The sequence below is a fragment of the Sus scrofa genome, chromosome 17, assembly GCF_054392235.1.
Source record: "Sus scrofa isolate SSC_HxYL_T2T_F1_AM1 chromosome 17, Sscrofa_HxYL_maternal_Yorkshire_Landrace_v2.0, whole genome shotgun sequence".
NCBI classification, from domain to species: Eukaryota; Metazoa; Chordata; class Mammalia; order Artiodactyla; family Suidae; genus Sus; species Sus scrofa.
In genome coordinates, this window is record NC_139399.1 from 61,822,450 (window position 1) to 61,844,878 (window position 22,429).

At 44.6% G+C, this 22,429-nt stretch overlaps 1 protein-coding gene and 1 long non-coding RNA gene across 29 annotated transcripts in view; one reads left to right on the plus strand and one right to left on the minus strand.

Moving 5' to 3' along the window:
* Positions 1-22,429, plus strand: part of TSHZ2 (teashirt zinc finger homeobox 2) — a 1,034,366-nt gene that overhangs the window by 562,945 nt on the left and 448,992 nt on the right. For 2 of the 27 annotated variants that reach the window (XM_085002574.1, XM_085002592.1), the window contains exon 1: positions 21,098-21,916. The exons of 24 other annotated variants lie outside the window; for them this stretch is intronic. In XM_085002574.1, the coding sequence (XP_084858700.1) occupies positions 21,877-21,916 (40 nt within the window). In that variant the 5' untranslated portion in view covers positions 21,098-21,876. 27 annotated transcript variants of the gene reach the window in all.
* Positions 495-22,107, minus strand: LOC146395380 (uncharacterized). Of its 2 annotated transcripts, none has more exons than XR_014832617.1 (2): positions 21,643-22,107; positions 495-3,929 (listed from the first exon to the last, which is right to left on the minus strand). It is a non-coding gene; the product is annotated as an uncharacterized LOC146395380 (long non-coding RNA). The 2 variants fall into 2 exon arrangements; XR_014832616.1 differs by lacking the exon at positions 495-3,929 and adding an exon at positions 14,316-14,592.

Sequence of the window (22,429 nt, forward strand, 5' to 3'; positions counted from 1 at the left end):
TCTAAGATTCAAATTTACCTGGGTGTCTTGCATTCTTATTTGCTAAATCTGGCTCCTTTATATGTTTTAAAAAAAAAGTCTGCTTGAGGAGTTCCCCCTTTGTCACAATGGATCTGTGGAGTCTCTGAAGCACTGGGGCACAGGTTTAATTCACCACCTGGCACAGTGGGTTAAGGATCTGGTGTTGCTGCAGCTGCAGCTTAAGTTGGAGCTATGGCTCGGTTCTGATCCTGTAGTTTGCAGCTATGCCTCGTATCTGATCCCTGGCCCAGGAATTCCATATGCCACCTGGCAACCAAAAAAAGAAAAGGAAAAAAAAAGTCTTCCTACGAATGAAGTGTCACAAGTAAAAGTGGAACCAAGAAGTGGAAAGAATGATTCCTGATGGGATCCAACCATGCCTAAAGCTTGTCCTGTGTTCTTCTCAGATCAAAGCTGGGGCGGGGTGGGGCGAAGAACAATGTGTGTGTGTGTACATGCATACACGTACACTCTTTTATTAGGCTTGTCTGAGTTTAGTTTCTCTCTCTCTGACAACCAGAGAACTCTCCCTCTCCCTCTCCTGCTCCATATTCCCCCTCATCAGGTTAGGTTATCACTGGAAGAAGCATTACTACATCCCGTACAAGGTAAGGCATTTCCTGGAAGTGTCTTACTCTCATCCATATGGCCATTTGTTTCTTATAGTTAGCTTTTCTCACGATTTCTAACTTTCTTCCTCCTCTAATTTCCTTGACCACTATCATTATTTCTCTTAAAAGTACCAATTGTAAGTTGTAAGGGAAGTTTTTCAAGGAAATTAGAAGTTGCTGAGTTCCTGTTGTGGCGCAGTGGTTAACGAATCGGACCAGGATCCATGGGGTTGCGGGTTCGATCCCTGGCCTTGCTCAGTGGGTTAACGATCCGGCATTGCTGTGAGCTGTGGTGTAGGTTGCAGACGTGGCTCAGATCTGGTGTTGCTGTGGCTCTGGCGTAGGCGGGCGGCTAGAGCGCCGATTAGACCCCTAGCCTGGGAATCTCCATATGCCATGGGAGTGGCCCTAGAAATGGCAAAAAAAAAAAGCTGGGGCGGGGGGGATTAGAAGCTGAGCGACAACTCAGAAATGTTTATTGTCATCTGTTGCTAAAAATTTTGAATAAGTAGCTCCACCTATTTCTTGCCTTTTTTCAAGGAAGTTGGCCAACCATAATTTTGACCAATAAATTATTTGTAAGCTACACTGTCTTAAAAAGGATTTGAATCTGCCCTCAGAAGTAGCAAAGTGTCCTATTAGTCTCTGTAATTCTCAGAATCAAAAGAACTTCTGAGTTTCCAGTATAAGAGTTATTAAGCTATTGCTTCTTGCCTCCAAATCCCTTCTCTAAACTCTGCTCCATGAAGCTAGGTGTTGGAACCCTGCAAATGGCATAGCTCCTTGGCCAGCTTGACAGGAAAGTGTATCTAAAACAGAATTCCCAGGAGTTCCCATTATGGCTCAGCAGTAGCGAACCCGACTAGGGTCCATGAGGATATGGGTTCTATCCTTAGCCTCGCTCAGTGGGTTAAGGATCCTGTGTTGCCGTGAGCTATGGAATAGGTCACAGCTGTGGCTCGGATTCCACATTGCTGTGGCTGTGGTGTAGGTTGGCAGCTGCAGCTCCAATTCAACCTCTACTCTGGGAACTTCCATATGCCATGGGTGTAGCCCTAAAAATCAAAATGAACAAACAAACAAAAAACCAAAATTCCCACTAAAGCCATCGTGGCCAAACCTGGCTGTGAGGACCAGATTGGCAGTTTTGATGCCTAGCACCAAGAATGCTATGTGATCCCTTGAAGTCCAATTCCAAACAGAAGTCCAAGGCTATTAAGGACCAATGGAATAAGATGGGGGAATTCTTTAAAACTCTTTTTCCCAAAAAAATTCCATAAGCACGAGCTTTTAAAACTGATCTCAAGGTGTCCCTAACGTGTCCACATTTGAAGAATTTATTTCAAGAAACTCACTTCCACAGAGTTTTCAAGGTTTTGAAGGAAGCAGAAGGGCCACACCGTTTATAGCTTCAAATACAGTAGGAATTGACACAAGGTAGAGCATAATGGAGTCTAAAGCCCTCTGGACAGAGATTCCAGATATGGTCTTCTTGGGCTAAAATCCTTTTGGTGCCACTTCTAGTGATATTGAACATGTAATGTAACATGGTTTTGATGGGTTTCTGTTAGTGCATCAGCAGAGCGGAGCTAATGATTGTAGCTGCCACATACAGTTGTGAAAGTTGGATGAGGTGGTCCATTCAAGATGGTGAGCTCTCTTGGCCTGGCCAAGTCTCTCGTTCTGGACTGAAATACACACTCAGTAAACATCCACATTGTCCTGTTTACTCTTATTGGCCCTTTGAGTCTTGAGGTCCTTTGACTTTTATCTCAGAGGCTACAGGGAGCCATTAGAAGGAATTAAACCATCTATGCTAAATTCCATCAGTGCATGGAGTGACTAGGACCCAGAGAAAGGGAAGAAAATGATGTAGACACCCTAAATACAGAGCTCAACAGCACATGGTGACTTTGGCCGTAAGTGCTGCTTTATGGCTGTCTGTAAAGCTGCCCGTCAAAAAGCTCCTGACAGATGACCTGCAGTAATGAGAGTAAGAGGGAGCAGCACTGCAGAGCATTCCCCTGATGGGGACACAGAGCATGGGGAGGACATTCCCATAAAGCACAGGTGTCACTCTACTCTGCCCTCCTCCTTCTCATCCCCTCGCCCAGCCCCTCTACTTGTGCCCTTAGTTCTCAGTTACCAGCTCCCCTTCATTCCTTTGTTCATTCGTCCACTTTTTTCATTGAATTATATTTTAATTTCCTCATGTATTTCCTCAACCATCTATTCATCAATTTTAAAACTACTAGTGTAGCAAATATTTACTGGGCTAATAAGTGCAGATTCAGTTTATTGGTCTCTTTCTACATGGTGGGTTCCTTGGTAAGTATGTTGATACTAACAACAATAGCATCAGAACTTACTGAGCATTCGTCCTGTGTCACGGCCCCTGATTCGTGCTACACGTGGACTATCTCACTTTATCTTCACAAAAGTAGCATGAGATAAAACGCTCACATTAATGTAACAGTATTTTTTCAGATTGGGAGGAGTGTTTTAGAGAGTTTAGGTGAATGGTCCAAAGTCACACAGCTGCAAAGTACCGAGCCAGTGTTCAAAATCATGGCTCTCCAATGCAACACATGTGCTCTTGGGGCAGCCTCAACAGATCTGAAACTCCAGTGTTTGTAATTCTTGCTCAGTAACGAATTCATAGGGAAGATAGTACCTGATTGGCATTGTTCAAGTGGGGACAGGAGGCTAGTAAGGAAATGGTTTATGATATTCATTCCAGTTGAAAGCAACATACAAGATAAAACAGTGAAGTAGAATGCTTTCATCCTTTATAAAATTGCATAAACTTGCATCACTGAAAAGGCCAAGGGTAGGACTAGCTTCAGGTACAGTTTGATCTAGTGCTATCAAGAACCAAGTTTATTCCTTTCCATATTTCCTCTCTGCCTTCCACAAAGTCAGCTACTTTTCGGGACTCAAGTGAGTTCTCATTGGCAGTTCCATGGCCTTCTATTTTAGTAGCAGAGAAGTTGTTTTAAGTCTTTATATCTTCACACTAACACATTGCACAGAAGGAGTGGAACTCAAAGAATTAAGAAAGACACTTCTTTTGTCCCAGAAGCTCTAGAAAACTTCTCCACAGGTTAAATTGGTTTTGACTGGGTTTCTTCCATCATGGACCAAATCATGGTTCCCAGAGAGAAGAGAAAGATAGGATTATTTGCTCTAGCCAGTCAGAATCCACCCTCCAAAGCTGGGGTGGGTATCACACCAGGGTTGGTATCACAAAAGTGGATGGCTGATCATGGAAGAGAATTAAACTCCAAATGGTGTTATCTGAAAGAGAAACGTTATTAGAAGTTAGACAGAAAAAGCCGTTTGGGGCCACCACACCAAACAACTCAGTTTCTTTAACTACTGAGTGCCCCAAGATATCTTCCAAAAGCCTAAAGCAGCTCAGTTGGATAATGGGGTTGGGATTTGGATCCATGAATACTAAATCCAATTCCCCTTGGTTGGTTGAACCCACAGATGCAGAATCTGTGGATCTTGAGGGCCAACTGTACTATGTTATTGTATTTAAGGGACTTGAGTATTTGGGGGTTTTGGTATCTGCCTGAGTCCTAGAAGCAGTCCCCCATGGATACCGAGGGGTGACTGTATTCATTTCCTTATCCATTACCAACTTGGAAGCATTTTCTCCACTAAATGCAATTACACTTCTTTAACATAAGAAAGTTTAGTATTTTTTCCTTCCTAAAGTGCCTCAGAAGTCCCACCGTTCACAGTGTCTGGAGTAGGATTATTGTCACTACTCTCCTTTACATCGACTTTGTCTCCTGCCTAAACAAAAGGTATCAACTTGCAGCTTTTCAATTAAAATCAGATTAAACACTCTGTTTCTTTACAGGGGTGGTACTTCGATTGCAGTTCTTTCCGTGTTGTTTATTCGACAAATGTGTTTGGCAAGTGTAAACTGTTGTGATCACTTTTCTTTTTGCGACAATTTGAGAAGGGTAAAAACTGCATGGCTCAGTGGATGACACAGTTTGTTACAAGTGGCAATATAAAAATTTGAAATTCTTAAACGATTTAGCATTTCCCCCTCCCAGACACATTATTTATCACAGAGAAGTGATATTCTGGGGGACTCAAGCCAATCAGAGGATGGGAGTATAATTTTTACAAAACAAATGTATGTATAAATTATCACTCTCTCCTCTCCTCTCCATAAATAGCGACACTAATAGATCCATAGCCTGAGATACGGGAAGGGATGCCATGTTCTACAACAATTCATCTTGTCTGGAAAGGCAGAGTTGAGAAATCTGATCAGCTAAGATGCGCAGCTCTACTGCAGCATTGTCCAGCATCTCTTGACTATAGTCGTTGAAAGAGTGTGTTTCTTGTCTAGAAGAGGGTGCTTGTGTGCGTGCGTGTGTGTTTGTGTGTGTGTAAGAGAAAAGTTTACGGCTACCGAACAACAAATATGTTTTATTTGACTGGCACAAAATTCATAAAATAGGGAATGTTTTACATAAAAGTTTAGATTTCCATCTTTTTTTACTAAGATCTTGAGATCTGGAGTTCCCGTTGTGGCTCAGCAGTTAGCAAACCCTACTAGCATCCATGAGGCTCGGATCCTGCGTTGCTATGGCCTGTGGCATAGGCCGGCAGCTACAGCTCCGATTAGACCCTTAGCCTGAGAACCTCCATATGCCATGGGTGTGGTCCTAAAAAAACAACAACAACAAAAAAGATATTGAGATCTTTCCTAAGGGGCAAAACAATAGACTAGAGTCTGTAGTGGTTTTGTGTAGAGGTTGCCACCTTTACACAGGCCATCAGCGCTCCAGGAAGCCTCAGTCCCCCCCATTCTCTGTTGTCCCAGAGAGAAGGCATTCCATTTTCTTTTACCTTCTTGAACACAATAGGCAGTTGAGTTTGTGGGCCTTAAAATAACAACCACATGCAGTAATACTCCAGGGAATTTTCAATCCAGTGTCCTTTCAAAATTTGCCCAGGTTATAGGCATCGAGGATGGAGAGAATCTGATTTTCTTGCAAGACTTTTTTTTTTTTCCTCAGAATCAGCATTGCCTCACATTTACTTCCATTAGTGGAAATAGAGTCAATATTCTTTTTAAAAGACAAAATATTTCCAGCTTTTCTGCACTTTTAGCTTTTATCTGTCATTCTTTTGTGACTTTTCTGAACCAAGCAACTTCTTAGGAGGTATATTAAAAGGTTGAATATTCACAATATAAATCACAACCCTTGTAAATCACAGCACACCACACATTATGTGGTTCTGGAATTTCTGCTAACCACAACTACCACCTTTGAGATGACTGTGTGTGTTAGTTACAAAAACCCTCCGCAAAAATATTCTAGGGCTAATAAATGTTATGGCTTTGTATCTTTGCCTTTTTACAGTGGTGTATCTTTTTTATCAGAAAGGGGCAAATATATATTTTTCCCAACTTATTTCATCGGTGTTTCTAAGCTTGTTAGAGATGGGTACTTGGGTAGCTGTCCAGCTGACCCACTGTTCAATTCACTTCTGTAGGAGAAGGGGCAACATGATAGAGGAATCACAGAATTACAGAACGTGTGAGTTTCAAGACTTGGCACAGGGAATCTACAAAGCAGAATTTTAAGAAATTTGCTGTATTTTAATAAGTGTATTACAAACTAGTTTTGATGACCTGTTTTTATTGTGTACTCAGTATGTGTAGAGTTAATAAAGTATGGACCAAGAGCCAATCTAGCCAGCTGCCTGTTTATGTAAATAAAGTTTTATTGGCACACAGACACACCCACTGATTTACATATCGCTTGTGACTTCTTTTGTGCTACAATAGCAGAATTGAATAATTGAATTTTTTTTTTGAATTTTAATCTTTTTTTTTTATTTTTTTTATTTTCCCACTGTACAGCAAGGGGGTCAGGTTATCCTTACATGTATACATTACAATTACATTATTTCCCCCACCCTTTGTTCTGTTGCAACATGAGTATCTAGACATAGTTCTCAATGCTATTCAGCAGGATCTCCTTGTAAATCTATTCTAAGTTGTGTAGAATTGAATAATTGCAACAGAGGCCAGTATGGCATACAATACAGAAATATTTACTCTGTGGTCCTTTACGAAAAATTTTGTCAAACTCTGAGCTAATCCTTGAGCATGGTAGAAAAATGTTACTGCTCGTTAAATGTATTTTTTAAAACACGGGAAGTTCTCACAGATTCAAGCTCCTGTACTTCTCTTCAGGACTCTTGTGACACTTGTGCTTATCTATTCATTGGACATCTTCATACCATAAGCTGCTTAGGGAGCCTCTGTCTGATCTGATTGTATCAATTAGGATTGCTAGTAACAGAATGCTTTTAAATGTGGCTTAAACAAGGAAAATTTGAATTATCTCTTCGCTAAGAAGTCTGGGTGCTGAGGAGTCTAGGCTTGATACAGAAGCCCCAGGATGTGCCAACCACAAGTGCTATAATCCCAGTGCTAGAAAAAGACAAGAAGCTAGTGGATATTCAATAAAAACATATCAAGTGGTGGGTGGATGTATTGATGAATGAATGAATAAATGATAAAATCTTTCAAATTTCATTTAATTTTGTCCCCACAGTAGACAAGAGAGGACAGCAATAAGGGGGTTCTTGGTAGTAAAATGCTCTGGTTTGTCAATTTATGGATATGTATATCACTTTACATATGGGGAAAGTGAAACACAAAAATAGAAAGTTACATATTACTGTGAATTTTTTTTAGGGCCACACCCATGGCATACAGAAGTTCCCAGGCTAGGGGTCAAATTGGAGCCGCAACCACTGGTCAACACCGCAGCCACACCGACTCTGGATCCGAGCCATGTCTATGACCTACACCACAGCTCACGGCAACGCCAGATCTTTAACCTACTGAGCGAGGCCAGGGATCAAACCCACATCCTCGTGGATACTAGTTGGGTTCGTTAATCACTGAGCCACAATGGGAACTCCTATTACTGTGAATTTTTATGGTTTTTGATTGTCCAACATCCATGTGCCACCTTTTTGGTAACAACTCCTTAATTTTTCTTTGAGGATCCAACTCTCTAAAACAATGTGATTGAAGTTATGCCCCCAAAGAGGGCATCTGTCCCAAGCAGGATTCTATGCCCCTGACTTCAGTGAGTGGTTCAGAGTGAAGTGCATGTTAACCAGAATGAGCATGAAACTTCAACAGGTGCTGCCGGAAAAAGAACGTAGATCTGTCTCTAATAGCACCTGGTCCATAATATGTGCTCAGCAATTATTTATTGAATGAATGAGTGAGTGAGCGACTATATGAATAAATAGCATCTTCCTTTGTCAGACAGGAAGGGTCCTCAAGGACCAGCTGACCTAGATCAAGCACTAGAATCCTAGTCCCCTGAGAGCAAGTTCGAGGTAGTCTCTATTCCTCCTCCCTGATTAAGGCAATGGAAATTCCCAGTCTTCCAGCAGTCAGCTTCAGCCTCTGTCAAGGGCACCACTTGTTTTCCTCGGTTCGTCTGTTTCCTTGAGTGCTTGAGTGTCTCCATGTCTTACAGTACATCTTGCCTATGCATGTGAATTCCGGTTCTTTTCATTTCCACCTGAATGAGGACAATACCAATGATCCTTTGCCGGATTACATGCCCCGAAAGGGACTTGGGGCTTTATTCTGGCTCTACACCTGCAATCCTGTTTCCATTTCACATCTCTCACCAGGCACTTCTGCAGGTCTCTCTACTGCATTAGCAAACCCTACCGTGTAGGCCAGAACACATCTGTGTTTCTTACTCCAGAATGCAGCTTGTAGCAATGCATCTGACTGGTTTTAAGAGGCTCGCTAGGGCAGTGGAGACATCTAGATCTTGGACATTCAAAGGAGACACCTCCAGGGCCCTTCAGTGTCTGTGTTTTGAGAATCCTTCCAGGTTGGGCACCAAGGAAATACTGTGTATTTCAGAAAGAGATGGCATCCAGGTGTAGCTTGCTCAGCTGGGCTCTATCTCGGAGCTTCGAATAAATTCTCCAGCTAGGGTGGGTCCCAGCCCTTGTATTCTCTTCCACCCCAGCAGGATGCTGTGAATCTCAGCCATGGTTGTGTGGGGATGATCTAAGGATGGCTCCTTTTGAAAATGTTCCTGAAATCCTTCCCTTCTAGGGAAACACAAACTGCTTAATGCCATGCGGAGCATCATGGCAGAGAATATTTACTTCAAGCTAGTAGCTATCCAAACCACTGTGCTCCATGAATTCAGCCACCAACCATTAATTCAAAAGTCAGATGGTAGGAATTTAAAGTAATATAGATATTTGTTAGGAATACATTTTTTAAAAATATTTTTAAATTTGAGAACTCACTCTGCCGCTTACCCACTGTGTGGCCTTAAACAAGTGACTGAAATTGGTGGTTCTCAGATGTGGTCCCCTCATCAGCAGCAGCAATATCATCTGGGAATGTTTGGAATGAAAATCTTGGAGTCCCCACCTCAGACCTTCTGAATCAGATACTTTAGGGAAGGGAGTTGGCAATCTGCATTTTAACAAGCCCCGCAGGTAATTCTGATGCACCCCAAACGTTGAGAACCATTGTCTTAAACTAGCCAATCTGAGTCTCCTTATCTGTAAAATGGGAGAAATATTATTTGGCCTCATAAGGTTGTTGTAAGGATTAAATTCAATAGGTTTTGCATGTAAAGCACTTAGCACTGTGTCTGGCACTTTGTTTGCAGTCAATACAGGACAGCTGCAATCAATGTCATTGCTATCATCGGATTTCTTTTCTGGGTGGCCAATGAATTAGTCCATCCCTCTGTGCATCTACCTGTGAAATAGCGAGGAGCAAAGATGTTTAATATTAATCATTATAACAATAGCTAATTTATTGAACGCCTACCCTGGGCCAGTCACTTGGCTAATCACTTCATAAACACGGCATTTGGTCTCATTTTAAAAAATGCTAAAAGAGTGGTGCTGTTGTTGTTACTAACTTGCCCAGAATAACACAGGTAGTGAGTGGAAGAGCCAGAAAAAGGATTCAGAGAGTGAGTCTCCAGAGCCTGGGTTTTAAGCAGACCACCATTCTGCCACTCCAGAGTGGTTTGTAGAAGGACCTGTGGGGTGGCCATTTCACACCTATGGTCTTATTGCAAAAATCAGATACTCACTACGACATATGCATTAACATTATTGCTATCGATTAATGACAGAAGTCTCTGGAACAAGTTTTTGATTGAAATTTTTTTTTCAAGAAACCAGAGGCAAAGAGGACCTTGTTGCCATTCTCCATGAAGTTCTTCATGATTCGTAATTTCTTCCAAGGCGCACTGGTCATGTGGTCCCCGTGGGGGATGTTTTGCTGATGGCCGAACAAGACAGTCCAGCGTCTGTCACCAGGGTTGTTCTTTCAGGGTTACACTTTGCGGCACTGATTACCTGAGCCCATAGAATACATTCGAGTGTCCATTAGAGGAAAAAATCAACTAGGGAAAAAAAAAATGCTTCCTTTACCTAGAGAAGGTAAATCTTCAGACGAGGATTAGAAAGAGGAACTGTGGAAATGTGACCTGTAATTACTGTTAAGTAAGTAATAAGCAGTTGTCCTTATTAATGAGGGTTGGAGGGCCAAATGTAAATACCGAATTTATACCATTGTTCAATACTCCAAAAAATTCCAGCACATAAAATATCAGTGACCTCTTATGAAACAGTTTAAAAATGGGTAAAATTATACATATATCAAAGGAATAGCAGAACAGACTGCCGATTTTGTAAAATAAATATATTTTAACACCCATCAAAATGATTTTCTAGGGTAAAATATATGTTTACTCAGTGCTGTGTTCATTTCACCTTAAAGAACTTTTGAGGTACAAATAGGCCAGGAACAAAACCCTGCAGGCTTTCTTATTTGAATGAAGCTAATAAGTTTGTCCTTCATTTGAGAATTTCTGCCTAAATCTTCGAAGCTGCGCCTCCGAGATATTGTAAGACGTTCCGTTTAATGTAAAACTTCCCTGTGTTCCCACAATGACAGTATCAACAATAGCACCACTGAGCAAACACTACTTTTGGCTTCTGCCTTTGATTTAATTTTTTTTCCCCCTCTTCGTAGCTCCACCCCAGCTAGCTCTTGAAAGGCCTTCTGTTCTGTCAGCCATCATGACATCTGCTGGCGGAGACAGGAAGTCATAAATCTGTAGGTCGCCTCTCAACCAAACCTTGTTAATGCTGCCATTTATCACAGGGGCTGGGGTGCCATCTCTGGAGGGCTGGACGCAGAGAGTCCATTTTCTCCCATACCCCTTTCCCAAGAGAGCAACCATTTTAAAAACAGCCACTTTTTCATCTCACATTTGCAGACCTGAAAGTCAGGCAGATGCAACGTGCAGCTCTTGGAAAGGAGCCACGATTCCAGGCAACAATGGACTCGACTGGATGTTTCAGAGCTGAAGGCAGGCGGTTCTGACCAAGTTCTGTCCCTCCTTGTTTTCAGTCGGCCTCTAACCGCATCCAGCAGAGGAAAGGAGATTTCCTCCCTCTGAGCTCCTCCACCTCACACTCCTTCTTTAAGGGCAAAACTTGCTGCTTGGGGAGTCGAAGGAGGATTATTGAAACTTGGAGTTACTTTTGTTCTGAACTAATTCGGGACAATGTCCCAGTTTTATTTCTTAGGAAGTCTTTGTGCCCTAAGCCTTGATTCAAGACCTGGGCCTGTGCAGGATTTATTTTAGCTTTTTCTCCTCAAAGCGTGGTCCCGGGAGCAGGCACATCAGCCTCATCTCTTCGAGCCTGAAAGAAATGCAGCCTCCCAGGCACATTCCAGACTCACTTGATAAGAATCTGCATTTGAAGCATGATCCCTGGATGATTCTTCTGTATATAAAGTTTGTAAGGTTGTACTCTACCCTGGACTTCTCAACCTCGGCCCTTATCAACATCTGCGGCTGGATCAGTCTTTGTTTGCAAGGGCCTTTCCTGCTGGATGTTTGCCAGCCTCCCCGGCCTCTACCTCCTCAATGCCAGTAGCACAACCCTGAATTGTGACAATCAAAAAATGTCTCCAGAGAGTTCCCATTGTGGCTCAGCAGTAACGAACCTAACAAGTATCCATGAGGTTGCAGGTTTAATCCCTGGCCTTGCTCAGCGGGTTAGGGATCTGGCATTGCCACGAGCTATGGTGTAGGTCGCAGACATGGCTTGGATCCCACATGGCTGTGGCTGTGGCGTAGGCCTGCAGCTGCAGCTCTGATTCAAGCCCTAGCCTGGGAACTTATATTTGCCACAGGTTCAGCCCTAAAAGGGGCAGGGGCACCTGTCTCCAGACATTGTCAAGTATCTGCTGCGGGGGGGGAAGCACCCTTCTGAGCCCATGCAACTCCCAGTGTAGTCTGTGAATTCACAGGATCTTGTTAGACATACACCTTCTCAGACCCCACCGCAAACCTACCACATCAGAAATTTCTCAACATGGGCCACGGGAATCTGTTTTAACTCTGTAGGAGATGATACACAGGCTAAAGTTTAAGAATTGTTAAGCCATGGAGTATAAACAGAGAAAAGCATTGCGGTGGCTGAACGTTTTGTTTTATAGAAGTCATGCTGACTGCAGCATTACTGAGAGGAAGTAATACATATGGTTGACTATATAAGCTAGAGCCCTGTCAGGAGAGTTTGAATCCAGGTTCCCTGTGTGCTCTCTCTGTAACCTTGGCTGAGTGACCTGTCCTCTCTGTGCCTCAGTTTCTTCACATGTACAATGGGGACAACAAAAGCACTTTATCTCATCAAGTTGTTTTAAGGATTAATAAGTTCTTATTTTAAAGGAGTTAGAACAGCATGTGGCACCACATGCTTTATAAGTGCTTCTACTATTATCATCATTTCTGTAATTTGCCTGTCTTTTCATAGGTTCTTAAGTCCCCTAAGAACTAGGCAGGTGCTTCATTCCTTGCTGCATCCCCAGCACTAGGCCAGTGCCTGGCGTGGAGCGGGTGCTTAATGACCCTTAGTGTGAAAAGAGGATACACCAAAGGAGAGAACTGGGTGCTGGCAGGAGCTCCTTGCCGCCCATGGCTTGGATTTGTGCCACTCTGTCTTGTTGTACTTTCTACATGAGGCTCGGAGCGTCCCTGATTGGCTTCTGTAAATTGGCGCCCTTGCAAATGCGGAGGATTGAACTGATGTTAGTTTTACCCCTTAGTGCAGATTAGATTAAACCTCAGATACAGCTGAATGGACTATATGAACAGTAGTCAATCAAATGCTTATAAAAAAACGAAAAAGCTAAAAATGTGGGAGTACTTTCTAAGCTCCCGATGTCATGCTAAATATTTTATGTTAGGTCACACAGTCTCCTTTGAGCCCCTCATGGTATCGATGATATAATGGCCTCCATTTTACAGGTAGGAATACTGAGTTTCAGAGAAGCTAAAGAGCTTGCCCCAGGTTACAGTCTTTGTAAATAGAGAAAGTGTATTTTAAATGTAGGTCTGTGTGACTCCAAAGCTACATTCACCTTTCTCTCCTGATACCTACTTGGACTGCACACAGTGACCCTATGTCCACAGTTTTTGTTTTGTTTTGTTGTGTTGTGGTTTTTTTTTGTTTTGTTTTGTTTTGTTTTTTTGGCAATTCTAATTTCAAACATTCCGCTCCCATTTTATGCTTAAGTTTTGGATCACGTCTTTCATTTTGTTTAAAAGCTTGAGCTATGATAATCACGAGAGCTCTATTCTACACCCCTACTAGAGGTCTAATGAGGAGAGACCCCTGCCCCCAGTGAGCACACTTGTGGGGGAAAGGGGACACCGACAAAATCAGCAAGTAAAAAAGACTTGTAAGTAAGTACTAAAGACATTATAAACAATAGGACTAAAGCAGAGAGCAACTACAAGAGGCACGGTATGAGGCTTTCAAATACGCTGAGCATTTGATAGATAATTATTGAAGGTGTGCTGTGTGCCTGGAACTGTGCTAAGAAGTGGAGACACTGCAGTGCATAAGGCAGTCTTGGTCTTTGCCTGTGGGAAGCTCACAGTTTGGGAGATTCCAATCTTACAGACATTGCCTGGTACTCGATCTGCTTCTTCATACCCCGGTTGAACTGTCTGCAACTGTGGCTCTTTGCCTGCAGGGAAGGCCAGGAGAGGCCCTTATCCCATGAGAGGCAGGAACTGGTGGATAAATACTCCAGCTCTCTCCTGCTTCAGAAGGAGTATCTCAGATGTGCATGGTCTGTTACACCGACCCTGGCGTCCCCCCAGCAGAAGTACGCTCCAGTTGCCCACAGTGATAACCTGCTTGATAACACGCTGCTATTAGCTGCATCCTTTTCCTATTCACTCTTCACTTCCTCCGGGAGTTCCCTAGGATTACCTCCCAAATATCCTATTTGTTCTCACATCTTTCTCTTGGGGTCTGCTTCTTGGGGAACCAAAAGCAAGACACACAAGAGAATTTGCAACAGTCCCAAACTCTTCCACCATCTGAACCCTCTGGGTTCCTTGGCCGTGTTGGTCTTCCCAGCAATGGTTAAGGAGAAAAGACAAGCTGTATTCATGGGCAAAAACAGCATCCAGGACAAGTCACTTTGACATAATCCTAGCAAGCAGGGGTGGAATCTCATGAAATTTTCAGGACAATAGGACGCTTAATGCCTAATCGTAATAGATAAGACATGCTCTGGATAAGACAGAAAGGTGTTCTCTGAGCGAATTATATCATTCTCTATTTGCTTCTGAGAGTTGAGGGGCACCTTTGGGCCCACAGTTCTAATGAGTCCTGGGAAGAAAGCTTGATGCACAGTTGAGGTGGCATAAAATATACCGGAGTCACGTGGTTTCCAGGCTGTTCCGGTCCTTACGTTCACTTAATGTCTTTCTGTGGTTAATGAAGTTGAGCAATGGATCACTGGGCCAGCGACTTGGTCTGGATTCTTCAGCAGCAGCAAAACACTGTCACTAACTGCAAGTCAACTCTAAGGGAGAAATGTGATGTGTGTTCAATGGAACAGCTCCTGAAGCCCAGCCCGCCCACTTAGCAGTCGTCCATTTAACACGTACATAACGCTTAATTGCGCTTGCAAATCAAAGGAGTTTTATAAAAAAGACAGTCCAGTGACTTGTGGAGGATTTATCCTTAGAAGCAAGCTTGCCAGTGTCCTAGCATCCCCAAACTTTATTGTCATCCACCTTAACTGTTTTCAGAGAGCAAATTTCCATCTGGTAAAATAAGACATAGTTGTCTTCTGTGTTGGTTGAGCAAACTCATTCTAATGGACTAGGTGTTTCAAAATGTAAATAAATGAATTAATTAGCATTTATCAATGACTGGAGAGAAAAATTCAAACTCCATATTACGACCAATGACGTCCTCCCCACTACCCTGCAATTTCACTCCTGCTCACCTTTCCTGCCTCATTTCTCCTCCCCCCACCAACCCCCCAGTGGCTGGCTCTCTCAACCTGGGACCTGACAGCTGCATCCTTTGTGTTCCGGAAGCATAGAAATCTCTTCCAGTTTCCAGCCTTGGCTCCTGGTTGGCTACTTTGTGTCTTCTAGAGCTTAGTCTAGATGTTATATTCTTAGAAACGCTTTCCATGATCCCCACCTAAAGCGGGCCCTGCCCCCACTCTCTATCACAGCACCCTGCTTTCCTCTTCCTGTCACTCTGCACGACCCACCCGTGATCCCTCTCCTCTGGCTCTCCCCTCCAACATGATGCTGTATTGGTCCCATAGGAGAGTTGAAAATGAACCAGAGATTGTGACCTTAAAGTTTTCACAAAACAGTTACTGGAAGAGAGATATCCTGAATGAGTTAAATGACAGAAGAGGAAGGCAATGAATTATATCCTCAAGGGCAAAATCGTATGGTACACTGGCTCTCAAACTTGGCCACATATTGGAATCATCTGGGGGCTTTGAAAAAATACTCCTGGCTGGATCCCGTGCTCACAGACTGATGTAATGAGTCTAGGGTAGGTAAGACTTGGGCACTGGGATTTTTCAAATCACCCCAATTGATTATAATATGCACCAAAGTTTGATAATACTGCTTTATTAAATTGAAGCATCAGGTACAGATAAAAAAAGGTGCACAAATCACTTGCATGCAGCTGAATTAATTTTCACAGACTGAAACATTGGCATAAGCAGCACCCACATTATGACCAATACCAGCCCCCCTGAAATTAGCCACACCCACTGTCAAAGGTAAACTACCTGATACTCACAGTGAGTTCTGGCTGCTTCTATGCTCGTATATTTGGGATCATCCTCTACACTGAGTCTTTTTATTTGGGGAAGATGTGGACTAGAGAAGTTTGAATCACATGAGATCCACCCCTGAAGCCTTCCTGAAAGAAGCAGTAGTTAAGGGAGACTCTGAAGGGGGCAATAGGTGAGAGAGAGGAAAGGGAGGGAAGTTGGGAAGGGGAGGACAGCATCATTTGGAAAGACTGAAATGTTATGTACTCCTATCTAATGAACGCCCTGAGATTTTTGAGCTTATTCTTCTTTGCAAGTATCCTCAGCTTGGTACTCAGTCATTCCACAGATGTTTACTGAGCACCAATTCTGTGCTGGACTTGAGGATTATATAGGTGACTAGAACTTATGCTTTAATTAGGGGACACAGATAATAAAGAGGCAAGTACATGAAGATACTTATATGTGGTTGTAGGTGCCATGAAGGATGAGAGAAGGAGTGGGTAGAAGGAGGTGCCATCTGAGTTGAGAGTAAAGAGGAAACGCAGATCTAGGGGAAGAATCTTGCTGGAGGGAAGAGTAAATACAAAAGCCTTGAAGCTTGTGTAAGAGACAGGACAGTAACTAAGATGCTCAAGATTCTCACAGGCTGCCCCAGGGGCCAGCAATCAGGACAATGCCTTGCACAAGGTAGACATCAACAAAGAGCTGTTTTACTTGCACTGGATTGGAATCCAGTGGTAAGAAGGCAAACCACCCCCCAAAAAGAAATATGAAAAGTGCCTGAATGGGGCATTCACAGGGGTACATTGAAAAGGCTCTTCAACCACCTCTTTTTTTTTTTTTTTTTTTTTTTTCCTTTGTAGGGCCTCACCCATGGCTTATGGAAGTTCCCAGGCTAAGGGTAGAATTGGAGCCTCTGATGCTGACCTATATCAGAGCCACAGCAATGTGGGATCCAAGCCACATCTGCCGCCTACACCACAGCTCAGGGCAACACGGGATCCTTAACCCACTGAGCGAGGCCAGGGATCGAACCTGCATCTTCATGGATACTAGTTGGGTTTGTTTCTGCTGCGTCACAACAGGCACTCCCTTCAGCCACCTTTTTGAGAGAATCTAAGAATAGATGCCCTGCCTGTCCTTTGCATAAACAACCTCTACTAATTTGATTCACTGGTTACAAAATTCAGTCCTTGCACCAGGAAGGTTATTGTCCCTGGCACATTATCAGAATCACCTGGGAACTTTGAAAATTTCAGATTTTCTAGCCCCGCCCTGGGATCTAATTTAATAAGTCTGGGGTGGGGCCTGTGATCCTTTATCTAACACAAAGTAAAATCCCTGAGTGATTCTGATGTTGAGCCAGTGTGGGAATAAGTGTTCTGGAAGATAGGGTTGAGTCATTCCAGTCAGTTCATGCCTTTACACATCCTGAAGTTTGAATGTCGGATGCTAGGATGCTGAGTTCCCTGGAGACTTAAACATAGCATTATTCCAAGGTACCGATTCTTGGAAAAAGTTTCCAAACGTGCCAGAGTCTGTGGTTTAGAAAAATGTTTTGCAAATTCTAGTCCTGCCTGTACCACCTTCTTCACATTTTGCCATCTTCACATCTCGCCTGAACCACTCTTTATTCTCTATCATTCCTTAAGTATATGTATTTTTAAAACTCATAAGCTATATTAACTCTAGATTACTACCATAAATGAAGAACAGTATCTTTCTCTAAGATGGAGGTAACCTTAAAGTGAATTCAGTAAAAACAAGCCATTTTTTAAAAAAGTCTAGCCAAGTACTCTTGCCCTTCCCAAGCTTCTGAGCCAGAGATGTGTGATTTCTTGGTTGAAAATAAAAGATAGCAAGTGATAAGCACAAAAGACATACTAGCACCAAACAGAGATTTTCTCAGATTGAAAGGGAGTAATAACCTTTTCATGGAGTTCCTGTCATGGCTCAGCGGAAACGAGTCTGACTAGCATCCATGGGGACACAAGTTCAATCCCTGGCCTCGCTCAGTGAGTTAAGGATCCGGTGTTGCCATGAGCTGTGGTGCAGGTCACAGATGTGGCTCAGATCCTGTGTTACTGTGGCTGTGGCATAGGCTGGTGGCTACAGCTCTGATTAGACCCCTAGCCTGGGAACTTCCATATGCCGCGAGTTCAGGCCCCCCCCCCCAAAAAAAGACAAAAAATGAGTCACTAAGCGAAGTCAATGTTTTCACAATGTTAAGTTTATACCACTGAATGACATCTGGGTACCATTGTGTTATGCACCCCACCAGGGTAGCAAAGATCTTTTTTTGTTGTTGATAACCAAGCTATATACTTGAAAATACTAACAGTAGGGAAAAAACAAAACAAAACAAAAAAATCAAAGGAAGCACACTCCAGAAGTGTGGGTCCAAGAATGAGTTGGTAGCCAGCTAAAAGGAAGATTTTGCAGAAGGTATTGTAAGCTTCCCCTATCCTACCATATAACCAGCTATTGATAAAGCGGGAAGAGTGGAGGTAAAATTCAGAGGAGAATCCTGGAGAGGGGCTGGAGAGATTCTGTAGCACAGAGTCATGGACTTCAATGTCCCTCCTGATGTACTCCAAGCCTGGGTCCTGTTCCTGAACACTCTCTTTCCTAGTTGCCAGTCTTTTGGATGTCATTTTAAAGAAGCTTTCTGAAAGCAAGGATCCTATCTTACACATTCTAGCATCTCCTGTGCTCAGGGCAACTCCTGGCACCTAACACAGTAGATGTTTGTTGAGTGATTGAATAGACTACAAATGCCAAATCAGCAGGTATGAGGCTTCTGCAGAATATGGCAGATTCAAGGTGAGCTTACTGCAGTCTTCATCTTCTTTTAGTTCAGACCTTATGTCTGTACCTCCTGATCCTATAACTGTGGTTCCTTAAGGGCAAGACTGAGGGGGTTTTACTCAATAAGCTCTGGTTCCTATCCCAACATTCTGTAAAGGTGTGTTGGGTAATTAGAATTAATTAGTGCTAATACCCTTTTGCTGACATCGGCAGGTATGACTTCTGCCTCAGTTGCCTAAGGACTAGGCTGGTATTGGGTGGGGTTGGTCATGGGTGGAGGCTGCTTGGGTGATTTAGGGTGAATGAATTAACAGTTTGCACTATATATGTGAGAAGGAGAAATGAGCATCTGCCTCCCTTTCGGGGATGTTAAAAATGATTAAACAGCACTTTGCAAACAGCGACAATAACATCTTGTGGCTGACTCATAGGATGGGCAAAGTTATGTTTCCTATGGCCCAAAAGAACTGTTCAGAAAAATATTTGTGGGACAGGTCGTCCTTGCATTCCCCACAAGTGAAGGCAAAGGTGACAGGAGGGTGGGTTGTAGGTGGAAGGCTTCCCAGGTCATGCTGGTCAGGCCTCAGTTGCAGTGAGACCTACCTGGTAGGGGGGCAGGAGTGAGGAGTGGGTTTCCAGGTGAAACCCGTCACAAGGACCACAGTAACAATGTCATCCCTTAAATTACTTTAATTATTATTTTAATATCTAAACCCAAGTTGCCTTTATAGCTAGCAATTTGGGATATGTCTGATTGCAAAAGAACAAAGGCTTGCTTAGCAGAAGTTTTTAAAATGGAGCGAGCAGGAGATTCACTTGTGGGGTTTGGGGTTGTTTCGTCAAAATAGAGAATCCAGAGCCCTCATCCAGAAGTCTCTGATTTAGAAGGTCTGGGGCACTGGCCCCACCGGGTTCCGATTAGGAGAGTGAGGTGTGATTTTGTCTCCCAGAGAACGATTTTGGTTGACACGGCTGGGGCGGAAGCGCTTGGCGTCTACTGGGTAGAGGCCAGAGACACTGCTAAACACCCTACAATGCACAGAACAGCCTCCACCACCAAGAATTACGGCCCCCAAAGGTCAACAGCGCCAAGGTGAGGACAGCTTGTTCTAGAGTGAGGCCTGCGAATGTGCATCATAACAGGGCTCCATAAACGCAGGTTGGCTTTGCTCTCCCTCGGCTCAGGTGACATCTCCTGCATTGAGGCTAGAGCTACCCTCTCTTTCAGACACTGTCATAGAACTCTCTTTTAACACATTCAAGGAGCCTATCCTTCAAAAACAATCTTATTTGTTGGCTTACTTTTCATTCATTCGTCACATGTTTTATGGGGCATCTACTGTATGTTGTGATCTTCGCCACCATTGGGGCTACAACAGTAAACAAAAGAAGCAAAAGCCTCTCCTTCCAACAGTACTTACACTCTCGAGAGGAAATTTGGACTATAAACCAAATAGAAAACTGCATATGATATGTGCGATGGTACGATGGTACGTTTGACCCTGGTAAGCCCAGTGGAGAAAAAGAAGAGATAAATGGGATGGGGAATGGAGGGGTGTGTGTGTGTGTGTGTGTGTGTGTGTGTGTGTGTAAAACTTTAAGGTAGGTCTCTGGGAGAAAGTGACATTTAAGCAAAGAAGGGGTATCTGGGGGCAAGCTGTCTGCCCCCCCCCCATTAGCATACAAACATTAGGAGGGCCAGGCTCTTCCCTTTCTCTATGGCTGCTGTGTCTCTGGAATAGGCACACAGTAGGTGCTCAATAAATGTATTTGATGAAACAAAGCACTATGTGATTAATCTATCAAGGAGGCAGATGGGAGATTCTTGTTTTCATGACCATCCAGAGATTGGCAAGAAGGTGGGAGAAGCAGAGGGATTAAATTTCAGGGGGTGGGGAGGACATCTCTGTGGGCAGATTAAGAGATTTGGAGGATGGCGGTGATCACTCTTAAGGTGCCCACCCGCTTCACTCCCCAAAGCACACCTAAGTTCTCAGGCTCCTGTGTTGATAAGGCTCCTGTTAATGGTCCTGCCGGTCAGCTCACCTGGCCCCCTGCGGCTCCTTCCATCAGCCTCCCCCCTTTTCTCCGTCATCCCCTCCTCTCCCACCCCTCCCCCGAGGGGTGTCTGCTCGCCCGGTGGGCACGTCCTCGCACCAGCGAAGAGGGAAGAGGGCTCACGGAGGAGCCCACCCCGGGCGGCAAGCCCGGGTCCCCGCCCCCAGCTCCCCGGCGGGACACTGTCCCTTTAATAGACTCCCTCTGCCTGGCGCTCTGCGGCTGGGGAGTAAATTTCTCCCTGTCATCAGGTCGCGGGGAGAGGAGGAGGAGGAGGAGTTTGTTAATGTTCAGTTTGTTCAGCGGGATCGATGTTTGCTGGCATCGCCTCGCCCTGTCTTGTGTGTGTGTGAGAGTGTGTGTGTGCGTGTTTGTGTGTGTGTGTGCGCGCATATGTGGGGGGTGTGAGTGTGTGTGAGTGAGAGGAAGCGAGAGTGCGTGCGTGCGTGTGTGTGAGTGTGTCTGTGTGTGTCTGTGTGTGTGTGAGTGTGTGTGAGTGAGTGAATTCCAGATTTTCTGTCTTCCCAAACCCGCTCCTGTCCTCTCGCATATCACTCACAGACGGGGATCTGACAGCAGCCACAAACCTACAGTGAGTGATCCCTCTCTGCCCCCAGCACGAATCCGAATCCGCCATAGAGATCGCGAGGAGGAGGAGGAGGAGGAAGAGGAGGAGGAGGAGGAGGGAAAGAGGAGAAGGAAGAAGAAAAAGAAGAAACCACTACCTTCCCAGGATTGCCTTTTTTTTTTCCTTATCTTTACGCGCGCGTGTGCGTCCCTCGTCCCTTCCATTCGAACCCGGTCTTGGATGTTTAATAAAGAAATCAAGTGTCTCAACAGTCACCAAAAAAAAAAACAAACCAAAAAAAAAAATTCCAAAAAGCAAAAACAAAAAGAGAGAAAGAGAGAAAAAAAAATCCAAAACAAACAAACAAACAAGGCAGAACCAACCTCTACTTCAAACCAGCCGGCACAGCCACCCGTGTCTGCCACCCAGAGAGGGGGGTCTCTGGCCCGTGGTGGAGGAGTTGCAGGGGGGATCGTCAGGGGGACAGAGGCCGAGTGACGCCCTAGGAGCCACCGGGCAGGAGGCGGAGGAGACCCAGAGAGGCGAGAGAGACAGCGGGCCCCCGCGCGCGGCTCGGGGCTGGGGCGCCAGAAGTGGGACTGGAGCGAAGTAGAGCGATGCCAAGGAGGAAACAGCAGGCACCCAAGCGGGCGGCAGGTAAGAGAACGGCTCCGCTTCGGGGCTGCCGGGCCGGGCTGGCCGGTGCGCCGAGCTCCTCGCCTGCCTTCCTCGCCCCGGGTGCCCCAGGACGCCACCCCTCTCGGCTTTCGGGGGAGTTCGCTCCGGGTGCCCCTCTCTGCCCCACTGATAACCCCATCCTCTCTCGCCTTCTCCAGTCTCCTAAATCCTCCCCTTTCCAGGCTCCGGTTTGGGGGTGGGGGGGCAGATGGGGGAAGCTAGCCCACCAAGCCTTCCCTCCTTAAACTTTTTTCCCCCACCTTCTTCCCCACCCCTAACTTTCTCCCAGTCTGCTTCTTGCCTCTCGGGCCAAAGTTGGGTTGAGGACTTGGGGTGCGGAGTGGGGAGGCATTCCTTCCACCCCCGCATCCCTCCGCGTGGTCAGTGCCAGTAGCTTCTGGCCTCGAGGGACAGCGTCTCCTCCCGCTGGGTTTGGGGCGCTGAAGGGTGAGCCATGCCCCAGCCCCAGGCTGCAGGCTGGCTTTGGGGCTA